General features: G+C 47.4%; 1 protein-coding gene and 1 long non-coding RNA gene across 2 annotated transcripts; one reads left to right on the top strand and one right to left on the bottom strand.

Moving 5' to 3' along the window:
• Positions 1-1,902: 1,902 nt before the first annotated feature.
• Positions 1,903-7,808, top strand: LOC128338730 (basic phospholipase A2 Ts-G6D49-like). The gene is made up of 5 exons (XM_053281560.1): positions 1,903-1,986; positions 3,975-4,031; positions 4,227-4,371; positions 5,968-6,068; positions 7,666-7,808. Exons 2-5 carry the CDS (start codon positions 3,992-3,994, stop codon positions 7,806-7,808), a joined length of 429 nt encoding a protein of 142 aa, XP_053137535.1. The 5' UTR covers positions 1,903-1,986; positions 3,975-3,991.
• An 8,389-nt stretch (positions 7,809-16,197) lies between these two features.
• On the bottom strand, positions 16,198-20,911 carry LOC128338328 (uncharacterized). The gene is made up of 2 exons (XR_008312571.1): positions 20,435-20,911; positions 16,198-17,156 (listed from the first exon to the last, which is right to left on the bottom strand). It is a non-coding gene; the product is annotated as an uncharacterized LOC128338328 (long non-coding RNA).
• Between the last annotated feature and the right edge of the window lie 1,502 nt (positions 20,912-22,413).

The raw sequence follows: 22,413 nt of genomic DNA, 5'->3' as shown, positions 1-22,413 counted from the left end.
GGAGAGCAGGGGATGGTACCCCATTGGCATTGCAGGAGACACCCCTCGTCAGGAAGAAGAGCAGGCTTACCTCTTTCTGAAAAAGAGTGAGGAGAACGGAAATTCATCTGGGTCAGAGCGAGTGAGGGTCTGGGCTGGTCAGTGCCCACCAGGGGTCTGGGCAGACTTGACGATGATTATGAATATTTATATATCGCTTTTCAACAAAAGTTCCCAAAGCAGTGTTAGAGAGGAGAGAGAAAGAAATGGCTCCTTGTCCCCAAAGGACTCACAATCTTAAAAAAAAAAAAAAAAAACCCAAGACAGACACCAGCAACAGCCACTGGAGGAATGCTGTGCTGGGGATGGATAGGGCCAGTTGCTCTCCTCCTGCTCAGATCCTAGAATTCTCTTCTCTGGCAAAAATCCAAACCCTGCTGGTCTCTATTTCCCCCCAAACGCGGATGGGGGTAACCTTTGCTCTGGATGGCTTCCTGGCTGCCATGATGGATGATTGCCCTGGCCAGACTGGAACCGACGTTGGTGTGACCAGCAGGAGGGACCTGAAGATGCTTCTGCCAACGGCGGAGTTCAGAAATTCACAGGGCAACATCAGAACCAGCACCCTCCTTCACGATGAATTGGGCCGCCTTGCAGCCTCAGGATCACAGCAACCATGTCAGCTCAGCCAGAGTGAGATTGATTAATTGATTGATTAATTAATCATCCATTCATTCATTATTGGCGTTTATATCTTGCTCTGAGGAGCTCATGGTTCCATGGCGACTTTTATCCTCACAACAACCCTGTGAAGTAGGTTAGCCTGGCCCAGAGTCACCCAGTGAGTTTCATGGTTGTGGTAGACAGATCAGGGCTGTTTATGAACGCAGATGTCGGGAGCAGATCCAACCGCATCGGACCCAGTCCTGCAAAATGTCAACTCAGGGTCCTTTGGACTCTTCAGGATGTCAGGGTTGGATGGATACTTGCCCGATGAACCTTTAACTTCTTTTTTTAAAATAACCAGGATGCTCACAGTGAAACGAGGGAGACAATTAACCCAACACCAGAGAGCCACAGGCGAAGTGGTGTCACACCAGAGAATCTCCGGGGAAGTGATGTAACCAGAGAATCGCAGGGGGAAACCCAGAAACCGGCCACTTTTAAAACTGTTTTAAAATGCTTAACAAACAGAAAAATAAATTTATGGAAGAGATGGCAGGCAGGTAGAGGGCTGAAGATGTTGGTTTTTTCCCCCCAAGCTGCCATCAGGGGACAAAAAAGAGCAAATTCCCATTGAGCTGTCCCCCTTGCTAAGCAGGGTTTGCCCTGGTTTGCATTTGAATGGGAGACTACAAATGTGAGCATGGAAGATATTCCCCTTACGAGACGGGGCCACTCTGGGAAGAGCATCTGCATGCTTGAATGCAGAATGTTCCAAGTTCCCTCCCTGGCAGCATTTCTCAGTAAGGCTGGGAGAGACTCAATTCCAATAGGACTACTCAGGAGTAATTTAATCCAGCTGTCATCTCAGTGTGCCTTTCAGTTATCGCAATTCCTGGAACTTCTGGTTCTCGGCCATCTCCATTTCTTGCACCATCGCCTAAAGATTCGGTTTGAATTGGAACTTGGACGCTTGACTGGAAAATTTTAGCACTAGGATTGCAAAAGGAGGTTGCCAAAGGCACAGTTGCCTGTGTGCGTTCTTCAACAATGGAACTACTAGAAAGACCAGAAATGGGTTTATTACAAGACCAAAACGGAACTGACTGGACAGGTTGTGTCATGACCGCACAGTTAGGGAGAAATGTGCTTTTCTGCCTGCTTTTTGGTGGTGGGGGGGGTAGGGGTTTCGCCATCAGTTCCTGTCCCACTCCCCATCCAACGATGATTTCCGGTTGCTACATCTCCAGCAGGGAGAAGAGAGGATGGAGCTATAAAGGATCAAAAGAGCAGCAAGGGAAGCCAGGTGTCATTTTAGCTCTCAAGACACTTCCAAGGCAAGAAGTAAGTGCCAAACTTACATTCCGGGTGGCTGTGTTTATTTATTGGGGTCAGCCTTGACTATTTGAAGGGAGACTGGTTATCTGTATATCAGCATTTCCCTGCCCCCTTTTTTCCATGTGAGTTGCTAGGGAGGAGGTCTATGGGAGGAGAGTTGGTCTTGTGGTAGCCAGCATGACTTGTCCCCTTAGCTAAGCAGGGTCCACCCTGGTTGCATATGAATGGGAGACTAGATGTGTGAGCACCATAAGATATTCCCCTTAGGGGATGGGATCATTCTGGGAAGAGCATCTGCATGCTTGCATTCAGAAGGTTCCCAGTTCCCTCCCTGACAGCATCTCCAAGACAGGGTTGAGAGACACTCCTGCCTGCAACCTTGGAGAAGCTGCTGCCAGTCTGTGAAGACAATACTGAGCTAGATAGACCAATGGTCTTACTCGGTATATGGCAGCTGCCTAGGTTCCCATGTCCCCTTTGCTAAGCAGGGTCCACCCTGGTTTGCATTTGGGTGGGAGACTACATTATGAGCACTGTTTCCCTGAGGAGATGGAGCCACTCAGGGGGAAAGCATCTGCCTGCTTGCATGCAGAAGGTTCCACGTTCCCTCCCTGGCATCTCCAGATAGGGCTGGGAGAGACTCCTCCCTGCAATTCTGGAGAAGCTGCTGCCAAGCTGGGTAGGCAATTCTGAGGGAAATGGCAGCTTCCTGTGGTCCTTGGGTCTAGGCTTGGCTTATCTGCTTTGGTTCATGACCTGGTTTGCCTTGTCCATGACCCTGATGGCCTTGTAACACAATTCCAAGGCATAATTGCACACGGTTGATGACAGCCATGATCACATCATCCCCCCGGAAGCGAAATGTGGGATCAAGTGGGTAAACAAGATTGTGAGAAATTTTGATCTCTCTCCCCCTATGAAGGAAGGGTGGACACCTCTGGTCAAGAGAAGGAAATATATAAAAGGCTGACCAGAGAGACTGCGTCCGCTAAGACATCCTTCACTGTTCATGCCGTCTCTCTCTCATTACATTCTTTGATCATTCCCCTTCCTTATTTTTTGCTTTGCCGCTTTCATTTACCCTGTTTTATTCATTCATTTACCCTGTTTTATTTCCACTTCTTCTCTGCTTAAGGCTTTTAAAATTATTATTATTCCCCTTCGGTTTTCTGTGTCCCTTCTTCAGAGAAAAGGTTTGCAGCCTCTCATTTGAGCATCAGGGGATCCTTGGATTAAGGTAGTCCCTAAATGTAAAGCCTAGAATGTAGAGCTGATACTACACATAGGGCTAGGGTTAATTTATTTGTTTTCCTAAGAGTGCTTTGCCATTGTATTATAGCCCCCTACATCTGCTGGTGTCTGCCTCATGATTCTTCCCCCTGCTGTCGACTGCCATTCAACCCCCAACGGAATTGGGCAAAGGGGTGAATTTTTAGTGTGGATTCTCGGTTGAGAAATAATATGGAGATTTCTTGGGACAAAATGGAGGCTCGAATCATCCAGATTTGAGTCGAGTCTATTTGGCCACGGATCAATTTGCACACCCCTACTCACAAGAGAGTCACTTCTCTCTCACCTAATCTACTTCGCAGGGTTGTTGTGAGCAGAAACATAGCCATGTACAGTTCTCTGGACTCCTTGGAGGAAGAGCGGGATCGAAATGCATAAATAAACATCCTCCTGCGTGCACAGCACTTGTCAGTATGTGACCCATCAAAGTTTAGCATTGGAAGGGCCTTTTTATTAGTAGAAGTTGATCTTGTGCTTTGGAAATCAATGGTTTCTTCATTTTAGTGATCCTGAGCAGGGGATGGATGCATATCATCTCCAGTGAGCTGAGCTAGAGAGGCCGGCTGTTTAAAAGATGCTCAATTTTGCTAGATGTCTTCCTTTTTAGTGTGAATTTCTGATGAGCTTCCTTGAAGGCATCTATGTAGAATGGTGAGATGGAAATCCTCTACATACATGAAAGACACAAGTTCTCTCTTTTCCAGGTCGTTATCCGAAGAAGATGAAGAGCTTCATGGAAGTGACCACGCTGATTGCATGTAGTAAGTAAAAAATAATGAGACAACTACCAGGAAGTTCCAGGTCTTAGTTGCAACACACAGGCTTTGCATGGAGAAGGCCCTTCGACTCTGAGCTCTATGAATCCACCGGAACTAATAACTTTTAAAAAAAAACATTTTTTTCCTACCATCCTTAGAAGCTACCCTGTGACAACTTTTTTTTTTTTTAATTTGCAGGTGTTTTGGTGGCCCAAGCAAACTTCATACAGTTTGGACATATGATCAAAGAACTCACCGGGAAAAATGCCCTACCAGATTATACCTCATACGGATGTTATTGCGGAGTGGGTGGCCGAGGAGAACCCAGAGATGCGACGGACCGGTAAATCAGTCTTTGCTTTTTGAGTAACCCTGCTTTGGAGCATCTTGCTTCCCTCATTCCCATAGGAACGTTGGAAGCTGCCATATACTGAGTCAGACCCTTGGTCTATCTAGCTCAGGATTGTCTACCCAGACTGGCAGCAGCTTCTCCCAGGTTGCAGGCAGGAGTCTCTCCCAGCCCTATCTTGGAGATGCTGCCAGGGAGGGAACTGGGAACCTTCTGCATGTAAGCATGAATGCTCTCTTCCCAGAGCGGGCTCCATCCATCCCCCAAGGGGAATATCTTACAGCGCTCACATGTAGTTTCCCTTTCATATGCAAACCTGGGCAGGCTCTGCTTAGCAAAGGGGGCAATTCATGCTTGCTTCCACAAGACCAGATCTCCTCCCAAGTGCCTCTTTTCCAGCAGTGATTTTGTGCAGGCATGCTTGTGACAGCTACTCTGATGGTTGTGTTACTTTACAGCTGGGTTGGTTTACTACATTTTCCATCCAAGGATGGACTTGGATCAGCAGCCTAAGAACCAAATGGCACATTCAGTTCTGTGATCATGGCTAACAAGGCTGATTTTCCCTAAGTAAACAGCAACCACATCAAGCCCGGGCAGATTCCGATCTGATCTGGAAGGGGGGCTTTAGGTCCAGATCCAAATCAGGACCATGTGTGGTTGCTACAACGTATCCCAGGTGGGATGTTCCCCATTGAGGGAAGCATCCAGCTATCCTGATATCTCAGGCTGGAGAGAAACCATTGTTTTCATACACAATTAACAGTGATTTACCTCGAGTAGGCACCATAAAACTGGGGTCATCCCCAGTATAAAGGAACAGTTGGCATGCACTTCTAAAATAAGTAAGTGAAACTAAACCTGTTTGACTAGATTAATTTAGGATCAGGATACATACCATGAACTTCCCCTCTTTCCAGTCAGCACTCTGAAAATGATTGTCTCCCTATAATCTCAAGAGCATTCCCAGACGGGGCTTTTAGCTCACTTCCCCTCCGGAATGGAGGAGGTGCATTCACATATCGGCCATATTAATCCCAAAGTCCCTGGGAGCTTTTGAGGAGTAGGGACATGTAAATCTATTTGAATTTGAATCGATTCAACTTGAATCTAGGTGATTCGAGCGATTCGAATTTGAATCGAATCACCCCTTAAAAGGGAAATTTGATTCAAATTTGAAACAAATTTTCAAAATTCAATTCAAATTCAATTCGAGAGCCATTTGGCACCTTCTAAAAACCATTCAGGCTCCCTGATCAGTTTAAAAAGGTGCCCAAAGAGGGTTGAATGTATTCAAATTTGAATCAAATTTTCAGATTGAATTCAAATCTGATTTGAATTAGAAAGAAAACAAAAAATTCATTTTGTGTACATCTCCATTGGGGAGCACAAAATTTGGGTTTTTCATTGCAGGTTAGAGCGTAGCCCAATTTATGTCCAGGATAAAAAAATTCCACTTTTTGTGTTAGGTTTTTTGGGAGGGAAATTCAGACCCTCAGTAAAGCCTCACAGTAAACCACAGTAAAGGCTGTTGACTGGAAATGCTCCAGGAGAGAGTTTCTTTTGCAGACTTCTCCTTTCTCTCGGCAGCTGCTGCTTCGCTCACGACTGTTGTTACAAACGGCTGAGCAACTGTAGAACCACAACAGACAGATATCAATATGATATTGAGAACGGAACAGTAATATGTGGTGAGTCGTCTTTCGGCGTAGGGTGTTACATAAGTTTACCTGTCCAGTATTTGTGGTTGTGCCTGTGGGTTTCAACCTTCGCCTACAAATCTTGGACTCTCCAAGCAAATCTGGAGCTCCAATTTTGAATGTGTCGCTTGCCATCAACATTTGAGAGTTTCCATCCCAGTTGAGCCTAGAGAGTAGCAGATTTGCTCCATTCTGCTTCTTAATCTGTAGGCTGACTCTGCTCTGACTCTCCTCTTTCTGCATTTTGGTTTAGCTAGATCCATAGGGACATAGGAAGCTGCCATATACTGAGTCTGACCATAAGTCCATCCAGCTCAGTATTGTTTACACAGACTGGCAGCAGCTTCTCCAAGGCTGCAGGCAGGATTTACTCTCAGCCCTATCTTGAGATGCTGCCAGGAATAGCTCGGTCTGCCACTGCCCTGAAAGGCCATTGGTCTATCTAGCTTAACATTGTCTGCTCTAACTGGCAGCAGTCTCCAGGGTTTCAGGCAAGGGTCTTTCCCAACCCTACCTGGAGATGCTGCCAGGGATTGAACCCAGGACCTTCTGCATGCGAAGTCACTGAGCTAAGGCCCAACCCTAGGAAACTGCTGTCTACTGAGTCAGACCCTCGGTCCATCTAGCTCAGTATTGTCTGCTCTGACTGGCAGCAGCTTCCCAGAATTTCAGTTGGAGGTCTTTCCCAATTCTACCTTGAGATGTTGCCAGGGATTGAACCTGGGACCTCCTGCATGCCAAGCAGATGCTGCTACAATATTCTGAAATAAAAACTTGAGCAGGAGATCATCAGTGGACCTAATGCATCAGTTTGACTTCAGAAACTAGAGCAGGTGGTTGGGAATACCAAAATAGGGGGAGAAATTCAGATGTGGAGCATTTCTGAAATTTCCATAGACTCACCAAGACGTCATGGCACTCAGGATCAACACAACCCCATTTTACCTGTAGGAACATAGGAAGCTGCCATCTACCGAGTCAGACCCTTCGTCCATCTAGCTCAGCATTGTCTTCACAGACTGGCAGTGGCTTCTCCCAGGTTGCAGGCAGGAATCTCTCGGAGCCCTATCTTGGAGATGCTGCCAGGGAGGGAACTTGGGACCTAGATGTTCTTCCCAGAGCGGCTCCATCCCCTGAGGGGAATCTCTTCCAGTGCTCACACTCCTAGTCTCCCGTTCACATGCAACCAGGGTGGACCCTGCTTAGCTAAGAGGACAAGTCATGCTCGTTACCACAAGACCAGCTGCCATATACAGAGTCAGACCATGGGTCCATCTAGCGCAGGATTGTCTTCACAGACTGGCAGCGGCTTCTCCAAGGTTGCAGGCAGGAGGAGTCTCTCCCAGCCCTATCTTGGAGATGCTGCCAGGGAGGGAACTTGGAACCTTCTGATGCTCTTCCCAGAGCGGCTCCAGTAACTTCACATGTAAGATGTTTGCCCAGTTTGCACAATTTCTTCCTTCCCTCTATTTTCGAGTGGCAGTCACAGGGAAGGGGTATAAATCACCTACCTCGCAGGATCGTTGTGAGGGTAAAAGGGAGGGTGATGGTGATCCGAAGGTGATCGTCCCATCCTTTCTCCCAACAGGTGAAGGAAGCTGGTGTAAGATGGAGATCTGTGACTGTGACAAGACAGCCGCCCTCTGCTTCCGAGACAACCTCGACACTTACAGCGACCATTACCGTTTTTACTCCAACCTCAACTGCAATGAAAAGCCGCCCCGATGTTGAGATGACGCTTCCCCCTGGTGCCAGCATCCACCATGGCTCTAACTGGCATGGCTCTCTGCCCAAAATCAAATCATGAAGTTTAAACACTTAATTATATTAATGGGGTAATTTCAGGCGAGGTTTGCAATGCAAAAATATTGTCTCCTTTCAAAATAATGAATGACACAAGGCTTCTCCTCCCCCCCCCCGTCTCCCTTTTTGATTTAACCTAAACCAAAATAAGTAATATACATTGTTCTTCTTTTGTTTTAAGTTTCCTTTGGGGGTTCCCCCCTCTCTTCCTCTCAATTTTGCTTTTTAAAAAGTTGCTTAGTTGTACGAAGTTCCTGTGGCTACCTTGGATAAAGCTCCAGGATTGCTTTAATGGGGACAGGGATGAATTACTAAAGAGACCAGATGGTGCAAGGGTGTGGGGCCATTTTGAGGCCGCCATTTTGAGGCAGGGTGCGGCCATTTTGAGGCAGCCATTTTGAGGCAGGGTGCGGCCATTTTGAGGCAGAATGCGGCCATTTTGAGTGCGGCCATGACCTCATCTATATTTACCCAATTGCCACTGGCTCATCACAAGTCAGTTGCCACTGGCCCAGCCGGTGACCACTCAGGGACGGGCCTTCTCCGTTGCTGCCCCAAGGCTTTGGAATGTGCTCCCGGCTGAAATAAGAGCCTCCTCATTTATAACTTTTTAAAAAAGCAGTTAAGACACATTTGTTCACCCAGGCTTTTCATTAAATTCATAGTTCTTAATAGTTTAACATTGTGTTGGATTTTTAAATTATTTAATGTTTCAACATTGTTTTAATTCATAATGCTTTGTTGTAATCCACCCAGAGACGTACGTTTTGGGTGGTATAGAAATGTGATGAATGAATGAATAATATACATACAGTAATTGTAAAGTTTGTTGGGTATTGGGATTAGACCTTTGGTTTTTTTTTTAATTGTTTATAAATAAAAAGGAATTTTTTTTTTTAAGGTTTAAGTGTTTGAAGCCACACTTGATGGGAAGACACCATGGAAATGTTTAGGGCTTTTTATTTTAGGGGAGAGACAGGACAGATGGGGACAAGAAAGATCACCCCGTGCATCATGTGGAGAACTGGGAAGAAGGAGGTTCTATAATGCTTGAAGAACACCATCCATTCAAGAATCAATTTTATTGGCAATGGATTCCAGGCAGACAGGGCAAGTCCTTTTTCACATATATGGAATTAGCTTGGATGGCCTGAAAAGGGGATTGGCTAGATTCCTGGAAGAGAAGCAATTTATCAGCCTTGATGGCTGTATAGAGCCTCCATGTTCAAAGGCAGTATACCACTAAATACCAGGGGATGGGCTATGGATTGCAAAGGGGGCTGTTGCCTTCATTCCTGCTTCTGGGCTTCCCTGACAGGCATTGCCCCTTTACTGCAAGGGTCCCCAACCTTGGGCCCACAGATATTGATGGACTACAGCTCCCATCATCCCCAGAAACAATAGGTATTGTGGCAGGGGGTGATGGGAGTTGTAGTCGAACATCTGGGGTCCCGTGGTTGAGAACCCCTGACTTAGTTCTCAGTAGGATGCTAGAACAGGTGGAAGGGGGGAGAATGTTGTTAGGCAAGGAAAGATACATGAAATACGTACAGAGGTAAGGTCATTAATTTTGTCCGCTTCTTTACCTTGTTAATGGAGCTTGCTTATTTAGAAAATGGGCCAGGTTCCTCGTAGAAAGACTTTCTGTTTGGATTGGGTCAAACTTGCTCGTTTTCTCTGCCTCTCCAAGATCGAGTGGCAGGAAAAACTGAGATCGGGGGAGAGAGAAGTACCAAGCCCGCTGAAATCGGCAGGATTTCAGAGACAACCCTGCACTTCCCTGCACACATGATGTTGCCCAGCAGGAAGGAAGCAAAGGGGTTAGCCTGGCTGCTGGGAGGCTGGAGGGGGTCTCCTCCCTACGCAGATGCTTGCTCTGGAGTAAAGGAGTGTGTGGATGGGGCTTCCTTAAACAATGGAGGTCTTTCAAAAGAATTAATTGAAGCCCCAGGATTGATTGACTGACTGACTGATTGAGTGCCATCAAGTTGCTGCTTACTCTTAGCGACCACATAGATTGATTCTCTCCAGGATGATCTGTCTTCCAACTTAGCCTTTAATCTCTCTCAGTGGTGCATTCATCGCTTGTGGTCATCGAGTCCATCTAGGTAGCTGCTGGTTGTCCTCTTCTTCTCTTTCCTTCCACTTTCCCCAGCATGATGGACTTCTCAAGGTGGATCTTTGCATAATGTGTCCGAAGTAGAATAGTTTGAGCCTGGCCATTTGTGCCTCAAGTGGAAATTCTGGTTTGATTTGTTCTATGATCCGTTGGTTTGTTTTCCTGGCTGTCCATGGTCTCCTCAAAAGTCTTCTCCAGCACCAAAGTTCAAAAGCATCAATGCTTTTTCTATCTTGCTTCTCCAATGTCCAGCTTTCGCATCATGACTCTATTGTCTGACACTTAACACAGGGACATAGAAGCATAAGGAGCTGCCTTATACTGAGTCAAACCCTCGGTCCATCTAGCTCAGTATTGTCAACCCAGACTGGCAGCGGCTTCTCCAAGGTTGCAGGCAGGAATCTCTCTTGGCCATATCTTGGAGATGCTGCCAGGGAGGGAACTGGGAACCTTCTGCTCTTCCCAGAGTGACCCCATCCCCTAAGGGGAATATCTCACAGTGCTCACACGTGTAGTCTCCCATTCAAATGCAAACCAAGGCAGGCACTGCTTAGCAAAGGGTCTCTCAGTGCTCTCATGCTTGCTCCCACAAGACCAGCTCTCCTCCCTCTAAGACCACCTTCCTATAAGTCCACCACCTCCTCTTCTCTCCCTTGACTTTACTCTAAAGTTTCAGTCTGGTCGATGGGGGAGCAGGAGATATTCTGGGAGGAGCTCCTGCAACTTTTGCTAACCCTTAGAGCAGGCCTGCTCAACTTAGGCCCCCCAGCTGTTTTTGGACTACAACTCCCATAATTCTCAGCCACAGCAGCCAATAGCCAGAGATTATGGGAATTGTAGGCCAACATCTGCAGGAGGGGCGAAGTTGAGCAGGCCTGCCTTAGAGTCATCCCTCTGCTGGTCTACTTGACTGATTCATTAACCTTTTCATAAAGATTTTGTCTGATTCATTAAAACTGGTCTCATATTCTTCTGTAACATAATATGATAGCTCAGCGGCTTCAGAATCTCCCAAACTGCTTAACCATTCAGTAAAGTGCAGCAAACGTCATTTCATGGAAAAATGTTCCCCTCTACTGGAAATGGGAAAAAAATATGTGAAGAAACATGGAAAAATCATGTGAAGACTTGGCTTTTTACTCAGGCTTTTATGTGAATGTCTCCATTGCTGCTTCTTTGTATATTGTATGGTTATTTTTATGTATGTAATTTAAAATCCTTTTAATCAGATCTGTTTTTATATTTTTAGCGTAATATTTTAATTGTGTAACTTTTATAGTCCTGTTTTAATTTTTTTCCTCTATGTGAACCGCCTTGTGATTGCTTTTAATGAAAGGTGGTATACAAATCTAACAATAAATAAAAATAAAATAAAATAAATAGTGACCACTCGGCTTACAAAAGATCTCCAAAGGTGCCATCTCAGCATCCTTCCAGAACGCAACTCAGTAGACACAGTAAGAGGACATCTAAGAAATCATCTTCATTACAAGATGGGAAAAGAAGGAGAGGAGAGCTGGTCTGGTGGTAGCAAGCATGACTTGTCCCCTTAGCTAAGCAGGGTCCACCCTGGTTGCTTATGAATGGGAGACTAGAAGTGTGAGCACTGGAAGAGATTCCCCTCAGGGGATGGAGCCTCTCTGGGAAGAGCATCTAGGTTCCAAGTTCCCTCCCTGGCAGCATCTCCAAGTAAGGGCTGAGAGAGAGTCCTGCCTGCAACCTGGGAGAAGCCGCTGCCAGTCTGTGAAGACAATACTGAGCTAGATAGACCAAGGGTCTGACTCAGTATATGGCAGCTCCCTGTGCTCCTAGGATTGCCAGTTTATCAGCAGCATTGTGCCACTAAACTCAGCATGTACCATTTATGTCTCGACTCTCAATTCTCAGTGTTGGGACCCCAGATGTTATTGGACCTCAACTCCCATAATTCCCAGCCTCGGTGGCCTTTGGCTGGGGATTATGGGAGTTGAAGTCCAATAACATCTGGGGACCCAACATTGAGAATCCCTGCTATACACAATCTTAATTGATCATCACCAATCTTAATTCATCAGGCATTAATTGATCATTCACAAGTTGGCCCACTTTCACCTCAAACATCCACACATCCGCCATCTTTAATGGGATTGGATGACATCTTCACAAGCTACTCTGTTGGGGTGTCCCTATGAGTCCCTACAGTGGCAGCAAATTTGGTTGAAATGACTCCAGGCATTGCAAAGTTGGTAGGGACACACACACACACATACGGAGACACACACAGAGAGCTGGGTGATCTGATAAGCTTAAAGAAAGTAGGCCAAAATAAAACAAGGAATTCAGGTAAAAAGTAATCCATCTAGTTTCTGGGCAGACGCCATCTCAGATCAGGGTGCATAAGGTCATCTCATACCATCCCATTCAGGTGCCCTTATGTGGTACCACCTCTATACCTGATCTAGGTAGGACTGGGGCAAAAAAAGTCTTTTAAAAAGTCTTTAAAGACACACCTGTTCACCTATTCATCCAGGCTTTTAATTAAATATTGTTTTAACTGTTTTAGCATCGTTTTAAAATGTTGTTTTAAAATTTAAATTGTCATAATGTTTTTACTTTTACTATGCCATTTATTTTGTTTTGACTACTGTTTTAAGTTTTTTGTTTGTTGTCATTTATTTTAACCAACGTTTTAACTTTTTGTTTGCTTGTTGTAAACCGCTCAGAGACTTGAGTTTGGGGTGGTATAGAAGTGTGTAAAATAAACAAATTAAATTAACTTTTTTTAAAAAAAACACCAAACTTCACATATAAGCTGATGAGATCTGAGCTGTCAGTGACAGACCAGGAAAGGGATTTTGGGGTCGTGGTGGACAGCTCGTTGAAAGTGTCAGCTCAATGTGTGGCAGCTGTGAAAAAGGCAAATTCCATGCTAGAGATCATTAGGAAGGGGATTGAAAATAAAAATGCTAATATAATGCCCTTACACAAGTTATGCATGGAGTAGAGAGAGAGTGGACAGAGAGGAATTTTTCTCCCTCTCTCACAACACTAGAACCAGGGATCATCCCCTGAAACTGAAGGTCTGGATATTTAGGACCAACAAGAGGAAATACATTTTCACACAGCATCACACAGCACATAATTAATCTCTGGAACTCTCTGCCACAGGATGTGGGGATGGCCACTAGCTTTGATGGCTTTAAAAGGGGCTTAGAGAAACTCATGGAGGACAGGTCTATCAATGGCTACTAGTCCGGTGGCTATAGGCCACCTCCAGCCTCAGGAGCAAGATGCCTCTCAATCCCAGTTGCAGGGGAGCAACAGCAGGAGAGAGGGTATATGCCCTCACCTCTTGCTGGTGAGCTTCCTAAAGGCATCTGGTGGGCCATGGTGGGAAACAGGATGCTGGACTAGATAGGCCTTGGGCCTGATCCAGCAGGGCTGTTCTTATGTTCTGTGTCTCACACCCGCTTCCTTCACCTGTTCGGCGAAAGGATGGGACGATCGCCTTCGGACCACCATCACCCTCCCTTTTACCCTCACAACGATGCCGCAGCTGTTGGCGGGGACTAATTCATGGAAAGTTAGGCCATCTCCCTTCCATTCCGAAAGTAGGCGAATCCTGCTATCATCTCATTCCCAAGTCTTTGTGCAAGGGAGATGAAGCTGTTCTTGGGACCAATTGTGCTGTTGAGCTGCAGTAAGTAAAACACAACATAATACTTGGGCAGCTAAGACGAAGGGCCATACCTCAGTGGCTGTGCAGGCAGAAGGTCTCGGGTTCGATCCATGGCTATAGGGCCATGTACTGGCTATGCTAGCTCAGGGGAGTTTAGAACGGGAAGGGACCTTGAAGCTATTCTAGTTTAGCCACTTCCTCCGTGGGGAGGATTCTTGCAGTGGTGAGCATGAATTGCCCCCTTTTGCTAAGCAGAGTCTACCCTGGTTTGCATTTGAATGGGAGACCAACTGTGAGCACTGTAAGAGATTCTTCTTAGGGAATCTCAGTGGAAGAGCCTCTCATGCTTGAATGCAGAAGGTCCCAGGTTCAATCCCTGGTGGCATCTCCGGGTAAGTCTGGATAAGATTCCTCCCTGGAACCTTGGAGTTCTGCTGTCAGTCAGTGTAGACCAGGCCTGCTCAAATTTCGGCCCCCCTGCAGATGTTCGCCTACAACTCCCATAATCCCCGGCTATTGGCCCCTGTGGCTGGGGATTGTGGGAGTTGTAAAAAAAAAAAAAAAGCTGGAGGTGATATACCAAAACGGCGGTTCTTGTCTGGGTGCTGTAAAACGACAATCAACGCACGCAACCAGAGGAAAAGCTTGAAAGTTTATTTCTGCAGAAAGTAAGGGGTCGAGCCCAAATCGAGAGCCAAGTCCTTTGTTTGTTACAAGCATTTATACCCCAACGTGATCCTCTCCCCTCCAGCCCCCAACGCCATGTGACACCTGATAGATAAGACGTAGTAGATGGCCAGAGAGAAGATCCAGGCCCAACTGGCATTTATGACCTTGTTCCTGCCTTTAGTTTATCCTTTGTATAATTCTAACACCAGCTTGTGACATTTGAATTGCATCCGAGATGGCCTCTCCCTCGGCTCATCTTTTATTTTCAAGGCCAAAGGCCTTTTTTTGTTTTGTTATTAGAACAGGGGAAGTGTCAAGAACTATATACATTCAGGAATGTGGGGTCTCTACAGGTCTTGGAAAATTCAAGCCTCTAGCTAATAAGAATATCAAAAAATCTATCTAAAACCAGAATGGAGTTAGAAACAAAATGGAGTCACTTTGGTTCACACATCAGTCCCCGCTTTGGAGCAAGTCTATCTAGTGCTAGATAGTCGCTATCTAGTTGTTATACATAATAACTATTTGCAAATTCGGGGTTTGTGGCTGAAGTTTACATGGTACAACAATCATCTGAAACAGCGAAGGGCTACATTGCATAAAACAACAGAAAGCCATACAAAGGACTATAAAGATTACAATTCCTCTCAGAATCTTTGTCTACCAACTCCTGTCTGGTAGCCAGGCCCATAGGCATCCCCACTAGTTAGCTGGCCCATGCAGTATGTCTTCCAAGGTAACCCGATCCTCAGTTAGGTTCTGGACAATAGTGTGTAATTTTTCCTGAGGTCTCAGTGTGTCCAGTTTCATCTACACACACACACACACACAACAGGTTTGATTCAAATATTTACACATTCCCCATGGCTCAATAAGAGGGAATCCAATGCTAACCGATTCTGCAGTACAACCTTCTGGAGTGAGGAAATTTCAAGCTGCAAAGCAGACATGATAGCGTGGTGTAGTGGTTAGAGTGCTGGACTAGGACTGGGGAGACCCAAGTTCAAATCCCCATTCATCCATGAGACTTGCTGGGTGACTCTGGGCCAGGCACTTCTCTCTCAGCCTAACCTACTTCGCAGGGTTGTTGTGAGGAGAAACTCAAGTATGTAGTACACCACTCTGGGCTCCTTGGAGGAAGAGCGGGATATAAATGTAAAAATAAAATAATATTAATAATTAATAATAACAGACCCGGTATCTGGGAGGGCATTTCACACTGGTTATCCAGAAATTCTGAAAGCTCCTGGATAGTTTTTAAAAAAATTATTTATTTATTTTTACATTTATGTCCCGCTCATCCTCCAAGGAGCCCAGAGTGGTGTACTACATACTTGGGTTCCTCCTCACAACAACCCTGTGAAGTAGGCTAGGCTGAGAGAGAAGTGACTGGCCCAGAGTCACCCAGCTAGTTTCATGGCTGAATGGGGATTCGAACTCAGGTCTCCCCGGTCCTAGTCCAGCACTCTAACCACTACACCACGCTGGCTCACCGTTCCTTTCACTAGACTGGTGTTGTGTACAGGGATACCCCGAGATGTAGAAAGGCAAGAATGGTTAGCTGTAGCAGGGGTGTTCAGTCTCTCTAGATGCCAGAGTTTCTTGGATCTGACATATGTGCAGGTTTTATTACAATTGGGCTCCTCTCCCAGTAGGACAGAGCCATGGCTAAAGTTAAAACATACCTCTGCTTCCCAGGTGTTCCTCCATAGATCATATGGAGGACCATTAAGTTCCATGGAATTATATTGGCTGTGTATTTTCTGTTGTGGAGAGCAGAACGCCAGCCTGCCCTATTTAAAGGTACCGGGGCCATGGGCAATCCCTGTGTGTTGTGTGCTGAGGGCAGGGAACACAACCAGCAGGACTAGTTTTGGACAGTAGCCTCTATAATTGAACAGAACAGAGCAGAACTTTCTTAACGGTCATAGACCAATATACCAAGAAATACAAACAATGCATCATGTAAATACAATTTTAAAAAGAGAAGAGGGAAATGTATAAACTACTGATGAAATGCATTGCTAAAGATCAGGTCGGGTTTTGCAGATTAGAACACAAAACCTGGCCACTATATTCATAATTTTTTCATCTGGGTTTTAAGGAGCAAACACTTCAAATACAAATCATCAGAGTGTCCTAAAAACTTAGACAATAAGGGGGAGATAAATCTCAAGCGGGCCTCCTTAAAAAAATCACAGTGTAAAACTGAATGTGTACTGGTCTCCACTTGGCCAGAACCTCAAGGGCAGAGGTGGGCAGGGAAAGGGACGCCCTTGAACCTGCCCTCTAAAACGGCAGATCGAAGGGCGTCCATTCGGGCCAGTGTCAATGCACGTCTGAATTTGGGAATAATAATAGAATACAGATAGCCTGTTGGCTTCTAGAATTGACTGATATAGTCTGAGCCATTCATTCCATTTCCACCCACCCCTAACAGAGTAAATCACAAAATACATCATGTGCCATTTCATGGCTGGTTCCCTGACGGACCCCTCTCCCTTGGTTGTTTTCTGAACAAAGTCTTACGCCCGTCTAAGGGCTCAGCTTCCCAACAGTCTTGGGGGTCCTCCGTTGCAGGGTCTAGGTTACCCTGGGCATCCTCTGTCTCAGAGTCCGAGTCCGGTTTCTCTGGGAACCGGACCCGGGTAGGATGTATCCCACTTTTCTGTCCAGCTACCTTTAAGGAAGTAGAAGTGGTTAGCAGAACTGGAAAAGAACTGTTCCCCAGGAGCCTGGAACGGTCCACTTCTCGATCAGGACCCAGTCCCCTGGTTGGAAGGGATGCACTGCTTCTGTCAGGCCGTTTGGTCTGCGCTGGACGACAGACCTGCGGAGGGAATCAGAGAGAGAAGCAATACCAGGCACATGTGGTCGCAAAGCCCCTTCCCCAAGTACAGAGAGTTCACCCTGTGAGGAAGCGAGGTCAGGAAGCACACACCCTCTCCCATATGTTAGCTCGAATGGGCTAACCCCTAACTGTCCCCTGGGGGTGATGCATGCGCGAAAGTGGGCAAGGGGTAAGGCATCAGTCCATTTGTGGGTAAGGGGTAAGGCAAGTGGGCAAGGGGAAAGTGGGCAAGGGGAAAGTGGGGAGTGAAAGTGGGCAAGGGGAAAGTGGGAAGTTGAAAGTGGGCAAGGGGAAAGTGGGCAAGGGGTAAGGCAAGTGGGCAAGGGGTAAGGAAAGTGGGCAAGGGGTAAGGCATCAGTCCATTTGTGGGTAAGGGGTAAGGCAAGTGGGCAAGGGGAAAGTGGGCAAGGGGAAAGTGGGAAGTGAAAGTAGGCAAGGGGAAAGTGGGAAGTTGAAAGTGGGCAAGGGAAAAGTGGGCAAGGGGTAAGGAAAGTGGGCAAGGGGTAAGGCATCAGTCCATTTTCGTTGTAACTCTTGGCACAATTTCCTCAGGTGCTGCTTTAAATTTCGGTTCATAGATTCTACAGCCCCACTGGAACCCGGGTGCCAGGCTGAACAAAGTCCATTGTATCCCTAGCCCTCTTGACACCTTCTTGTGTCACCTCTGAAACAGGACTAAGAGGTATCTGTATCCATTTGCCTTGGGTGTTGTGTACAGGGATACACAACTTTTGCCTTTGGTAACTCAGTCAAGTCAATCTGCCATTCTTCTCCAGGAGTGAGTCCCGCTCTTTGAACACCAGGTGGCGGTCTTCTCCTTCTGATGGGATTATTCCCAAGGCAGAGACAAGGTTTTCAGCTTCTTTGCAAAGTTGAGGGTGCAAGTAGTGAGTGCCCATCATTTAGTTCTTTGTTTCTTTGTTCGATTCCTAGACCGCCCTGACAAAATAGCTCAGGGCGGTTCACAAATATCATAAAGCAGTTAAAATCAATCGGTGACCGGGAATGAAAAATTTAAACTACAAGCAGCCAAAAAAGAAAACAATTCAAAACCTTAGAAAAACCCGATATATTAAAAACCCTTTAAAACAATTAAAAAATCCTGGAAGGCCAGGCCAAACAGGTAGGTCTTGAGGGCTCTCCTAAATGCCAATAAAGAATTCAAATTACAGATCTGGATCCGTTTCGAGGCTCCCGGATGTGTAGAGTCGTGTAGATGTTTCAACAGTCTTTCCCCCAATTTTCCTTCATAGCAAAACTGAGTAGGTGGCCCCACTGTCTACCAAGAAGTCTGCACGGTGGTGTCGGGTCCCCACTTCCATTGTCACCAGGGGCTCTTGTGGGGATAGGAGGACCACCTGGTGTCCCAAGGGAGCCCCTGGTCTCCTTCATTCTGATTCACAGTCTCTGACAGCGGCCATAGGCTGGGGGCGGTGTTCTTGGCCCGACTGTTGGGGAATGGTGCGGGAGTTCTGCCATGCCCATCCAGGTCCTCCCTGGCCACGAGGTAGGTAAAAACCCCGGCTGACTTGGCTCGGAGGCTTGCAATAATCGGCATGTGCGTTTCCAGTGTCCTTCCTCCCCACAGTATGCACACTGGTTGGGACCCAGCCGACCTCTCTGAGGTCCCCCCTGCGGCGGTCCATCTCTCCTTCCATCCCTTCTCCGCCCGCCTGGCCGGTCTCCTCTGATGGCTTCAGCCAACATCTCCATCTCCCTTTCCATCTGCCTCTCCTCCATCATCTCCTGCACTTGGTCCCTTTGATGAACAACTTTGTAGGCCGCTTCCACTAAAGCCGACACTGGCAAGCCTGCCCCGCCATCAATCTCCTGCAGTCTCCTTCGGATATCGTCAGCCGACTGCCCCATGAACACCCTCTTCGGCAGGTAGTCATCCTCTCCGGCTTGGAAATCAAAGTTGGAGTGTTTTTGGAAGACCTGGGTTAACCGGTCCAGGAAATCTCCTGGGGTCTCACGCGGCCCTTGCCTAAGCTGGCAAACTTTCTGGAAGTTGATCGTTTTGGGGACAGCCGTGCGCAGCGCCCTCAGGAGGAAGCCTCTATAGTCCGAAAGGCGCTGGGACCCAGCTGCAGTGCTGGGATCCCAGTTGGGCTGGCGGGTGGGGAAAGCCTCGTTGGCGGGTAGGCCTCCCACCGCTGTGGCCGCCTCGGCGGCCAGGGCCAAGCCCTTCCCGACTACTAAGCGCCGATCTTCGCTGGTCAGAAGAATGGAGAGCATTTGTTGGATGTCTGCCCAAGTGGGCTTGTGGGTCATGAAAACGGATTCCCACAATGATGCCATCTTTTCAGGGTGCTCCCGGTAGGGCCCCAGGCGTAGTTTCCAGTTAAACAAATCAGTGGTGGTGAATGGTGTATGGATGAATATGGATGTCCAGCCGGCTCCGGCCTCTCCCCCCCTGAATTCGTAAGGGTCCCTTGGGATCGGGTCTGCCTTTCCCTTCTTCTTCCGGACCACCTCCTGTTCATCCTCCTCTTCTGCGTCCAAGCTGTCAACCCCTTGCCCTGGGCCATCTATTGTATCGGCCGGGGAGGCTGGACAGGTTGGGGACCCCGGGTTCCCTGGGGCGCTGCTACTGGAACTCGCTTCCCCACTCACAATCGGCTCAGTCGGAGGGGCAGAGGGAGGGGTTCTTATGACCTGGGCAAGGTGTGGTGTCCTCGGAGCAGGATTTCCAGACACGGCGGAAAGACAAGCCTCCTCTGGCACAGGGTTGGGATACACGTGGGGAAGGGGAACCTTGTTCGCTTCCACACTGCTAGAGACAACCCGGTCCAAATCACACTTCCGTCTAGTCTCCACATCTTTCCATAGCTCCCAAAATCGCCACGCATACCGGTGTTCGACAAATTTACCGCGGCATGTACAAAACAGGAGCAACTGCAAGATGGTCTCGTGTTTCACCGAACCCTCCGGTGGCCACCTTTCGGAGCACCAGAGCTCATAACCAGGCCAGACTTCAGAACAGTACCGGATCAGATGTTTTTTACTCAGGGGACCCCCACCAAGTTTCTTCCAGTTTTTCAGAACACAGTGTAAGGGAGTGCACTCTTTTGCTTTCGCCTTAGGGGATGCTAAGCCCTCTCTGCTCTGAGTGGTACCCATTGCGTCCACAGGTGGTCCTGGCCTGGCCTCAGACCCTTGGTACGGCACAGCAGTTTTCACCCACCTCTCCCCGATCTGGCTAGAGACTTTTGCCCACTGGGATCTCCGACCCCCCTCGGCTTATTGGGACTCACCACGCTCCTAGGCTCTGCTCCCGACCGGTCACAACCCCGTGAGACCTTCTCCCGAGAAAGCTTTTCCGTAAGGCGTCACCAGTGAGTAGCAAGCTGCAGACCACAGGAGCCCACAAGAGTCCGTTCCTCGGTGAAACTGACCGATCCGGTGGATCCGTTGTTGGCCCCACTGCTCCCAGACTGGGGAGGCCAAAGCACCAATCGGATCTCCCCAAAGGGCGGTTCTTGTCTGGGTGGTGCAATACGCCAATCAACGCACGCAACCAGAGGAAAAGCTTGAAAGTTTATTTCTGCAGAAAGTGAGGCTGTCGGGGGTCGAGCCCAAATCGAGAGCCCAGTCCTTTGTTTGTTACAAGCATTTATACCCCAACGTGATCCTCTCCCCTCCAGCCCCCAACGCCATGTGACACCTGATAGATAAGACGTAGTAGATGGCCAGAGAGAAGATCCAGGCCCAACTGGCATTTATGACCCTGTTGCTGCCTTTTGTTTATCCTCTGTATGATTCTAACACCAGCTTGTTACATTTGAATTACATCCCAGATGGCCTCTCGGCTCATCTCTTCTCTTCAAGGCTGAAGGCCTTGTTCTTTGTTATCCAGAAGTGTGAAGAACTATATACATTCAGGAATGCAAAGCCAGGGGCCTCTACAGGTCTTGGAAAGTTCAAGCCTCTAGCTAGCAAGAATATTTCTATCTGAAATCAGAATGGAGTTAGAAACAAAATGGAGTCACTTTGGTTCACATATCGGTGAGTGGGGGGGGGGGGCTTAGTTAAGCAGACCTGGTGTAGACAATACTGAGCTGGATGGACTGAAGGTCTGAAGCCTCCTATGTTCCTATGAATCTGCGGCACCATCCCCAACAGATGGACATCTAGCCTCTGTATGGACACCTGCAGTGAAGGAGAACCCACCTCGGCATGAGGCAGACTGTTCCACTGTCAAACAGTGCTTACGGTTTAAGACATCCACCCCCTAATGGCTAGCCTAAATCTGCTTCCTGGTCATTTCAACCCACTGGGGCAGAGTGCCCCACTCTCAAACAGCACTTAAGGTAAAGTAAAGTTGTGCCGTCGAGTCGGTATCGACACCTGGCGCCCACAGAGCCCTGTAGTTGTCTATGCTAGAATACAGGAGGGGTTGACCATTGCCTCCTCCCGCGCAGTATGAGATGATGCCTTTCCGCATCTTTCCTATATCGCTGCTGCCCGATAAAGGTGTTTCCCATAGTCTGGGGAACATACCAGTGGGGATTCGAACTGGCGGCAACCTCTTGCTCCCTAGGCAAGTTACTTCCCTGCTGTGCCATTAGGTGGCTTCAAACAGCACTTAACAGATAGGAAATCTCTCCTAACATCTAGCTTGAATCTGGCTCCGTGTCATTTCTCCTGCTAACTGAGCAAAGAGGCACCTTTTTAAAAGCGGTGATTCTCTTTCTTTAGCAGGGGGAGAGCAACTGAGGAGAGCAACTGGCCCTATCCATCCTCAGCACAGCATCCCTCCAGGGGCTGTTGCTGGGGTCTCTCTTATGTACCTTTATTTAGATTGTGAGCTCTTTTGGGACAAGGAGACATCTTTCTTTCTTTCTTTCTTTCTTTCTTTCTTTCTTTCTTTCTTTCTTTCTTTCTTCTAAATCTATTCCTTCCTTCCTTCCTTCCTTTATCTGTGTAAAAAACTTTGGGGGCTTTTGTTGAAAAGCAGTATATAAATATTTGTCATATATTTGTATTTCAACTCACTTGGGGGCAGACTGTTCCAGTCTGCTCCAATGTCCAACAGCTTTTGCAGTAAGGGAATTCCTCCTAGTGGCTAGCCTAAATGGGCTCCCCTATCATTTCAGCCCCTGGGTCCTCGTCCTGCCCTCGGAAGCAATGGAGAAGAAATCTGCTCCATCTTCTACTTCTAGTGAACATGGAATGAGGAGCAAAAAGTTTGAACGCAGAAGAACGACAACCCCCACTCTCAAGGGTGTATGTG

The sequence above is a fragment of the Hemicordylus capensis genome, chromosome 16, assembly GCF_027244095.1.
Source record: "Hemicordylus capensis ecotype Gifberg chromosome 16, rHemCap1.1.pri, whole genome shotgun sequence".
In the NCBI taxonomy this organism is placed as follows: Eukaryota; Metazoa; Chordata; class Lepidosauria; order Squamata; family Cordylidae; genus Hemicordylus; species Hemicordylus capensis.
This window is presented reverse-complemented; position numbering and strand designations above follow the sequence as displayed.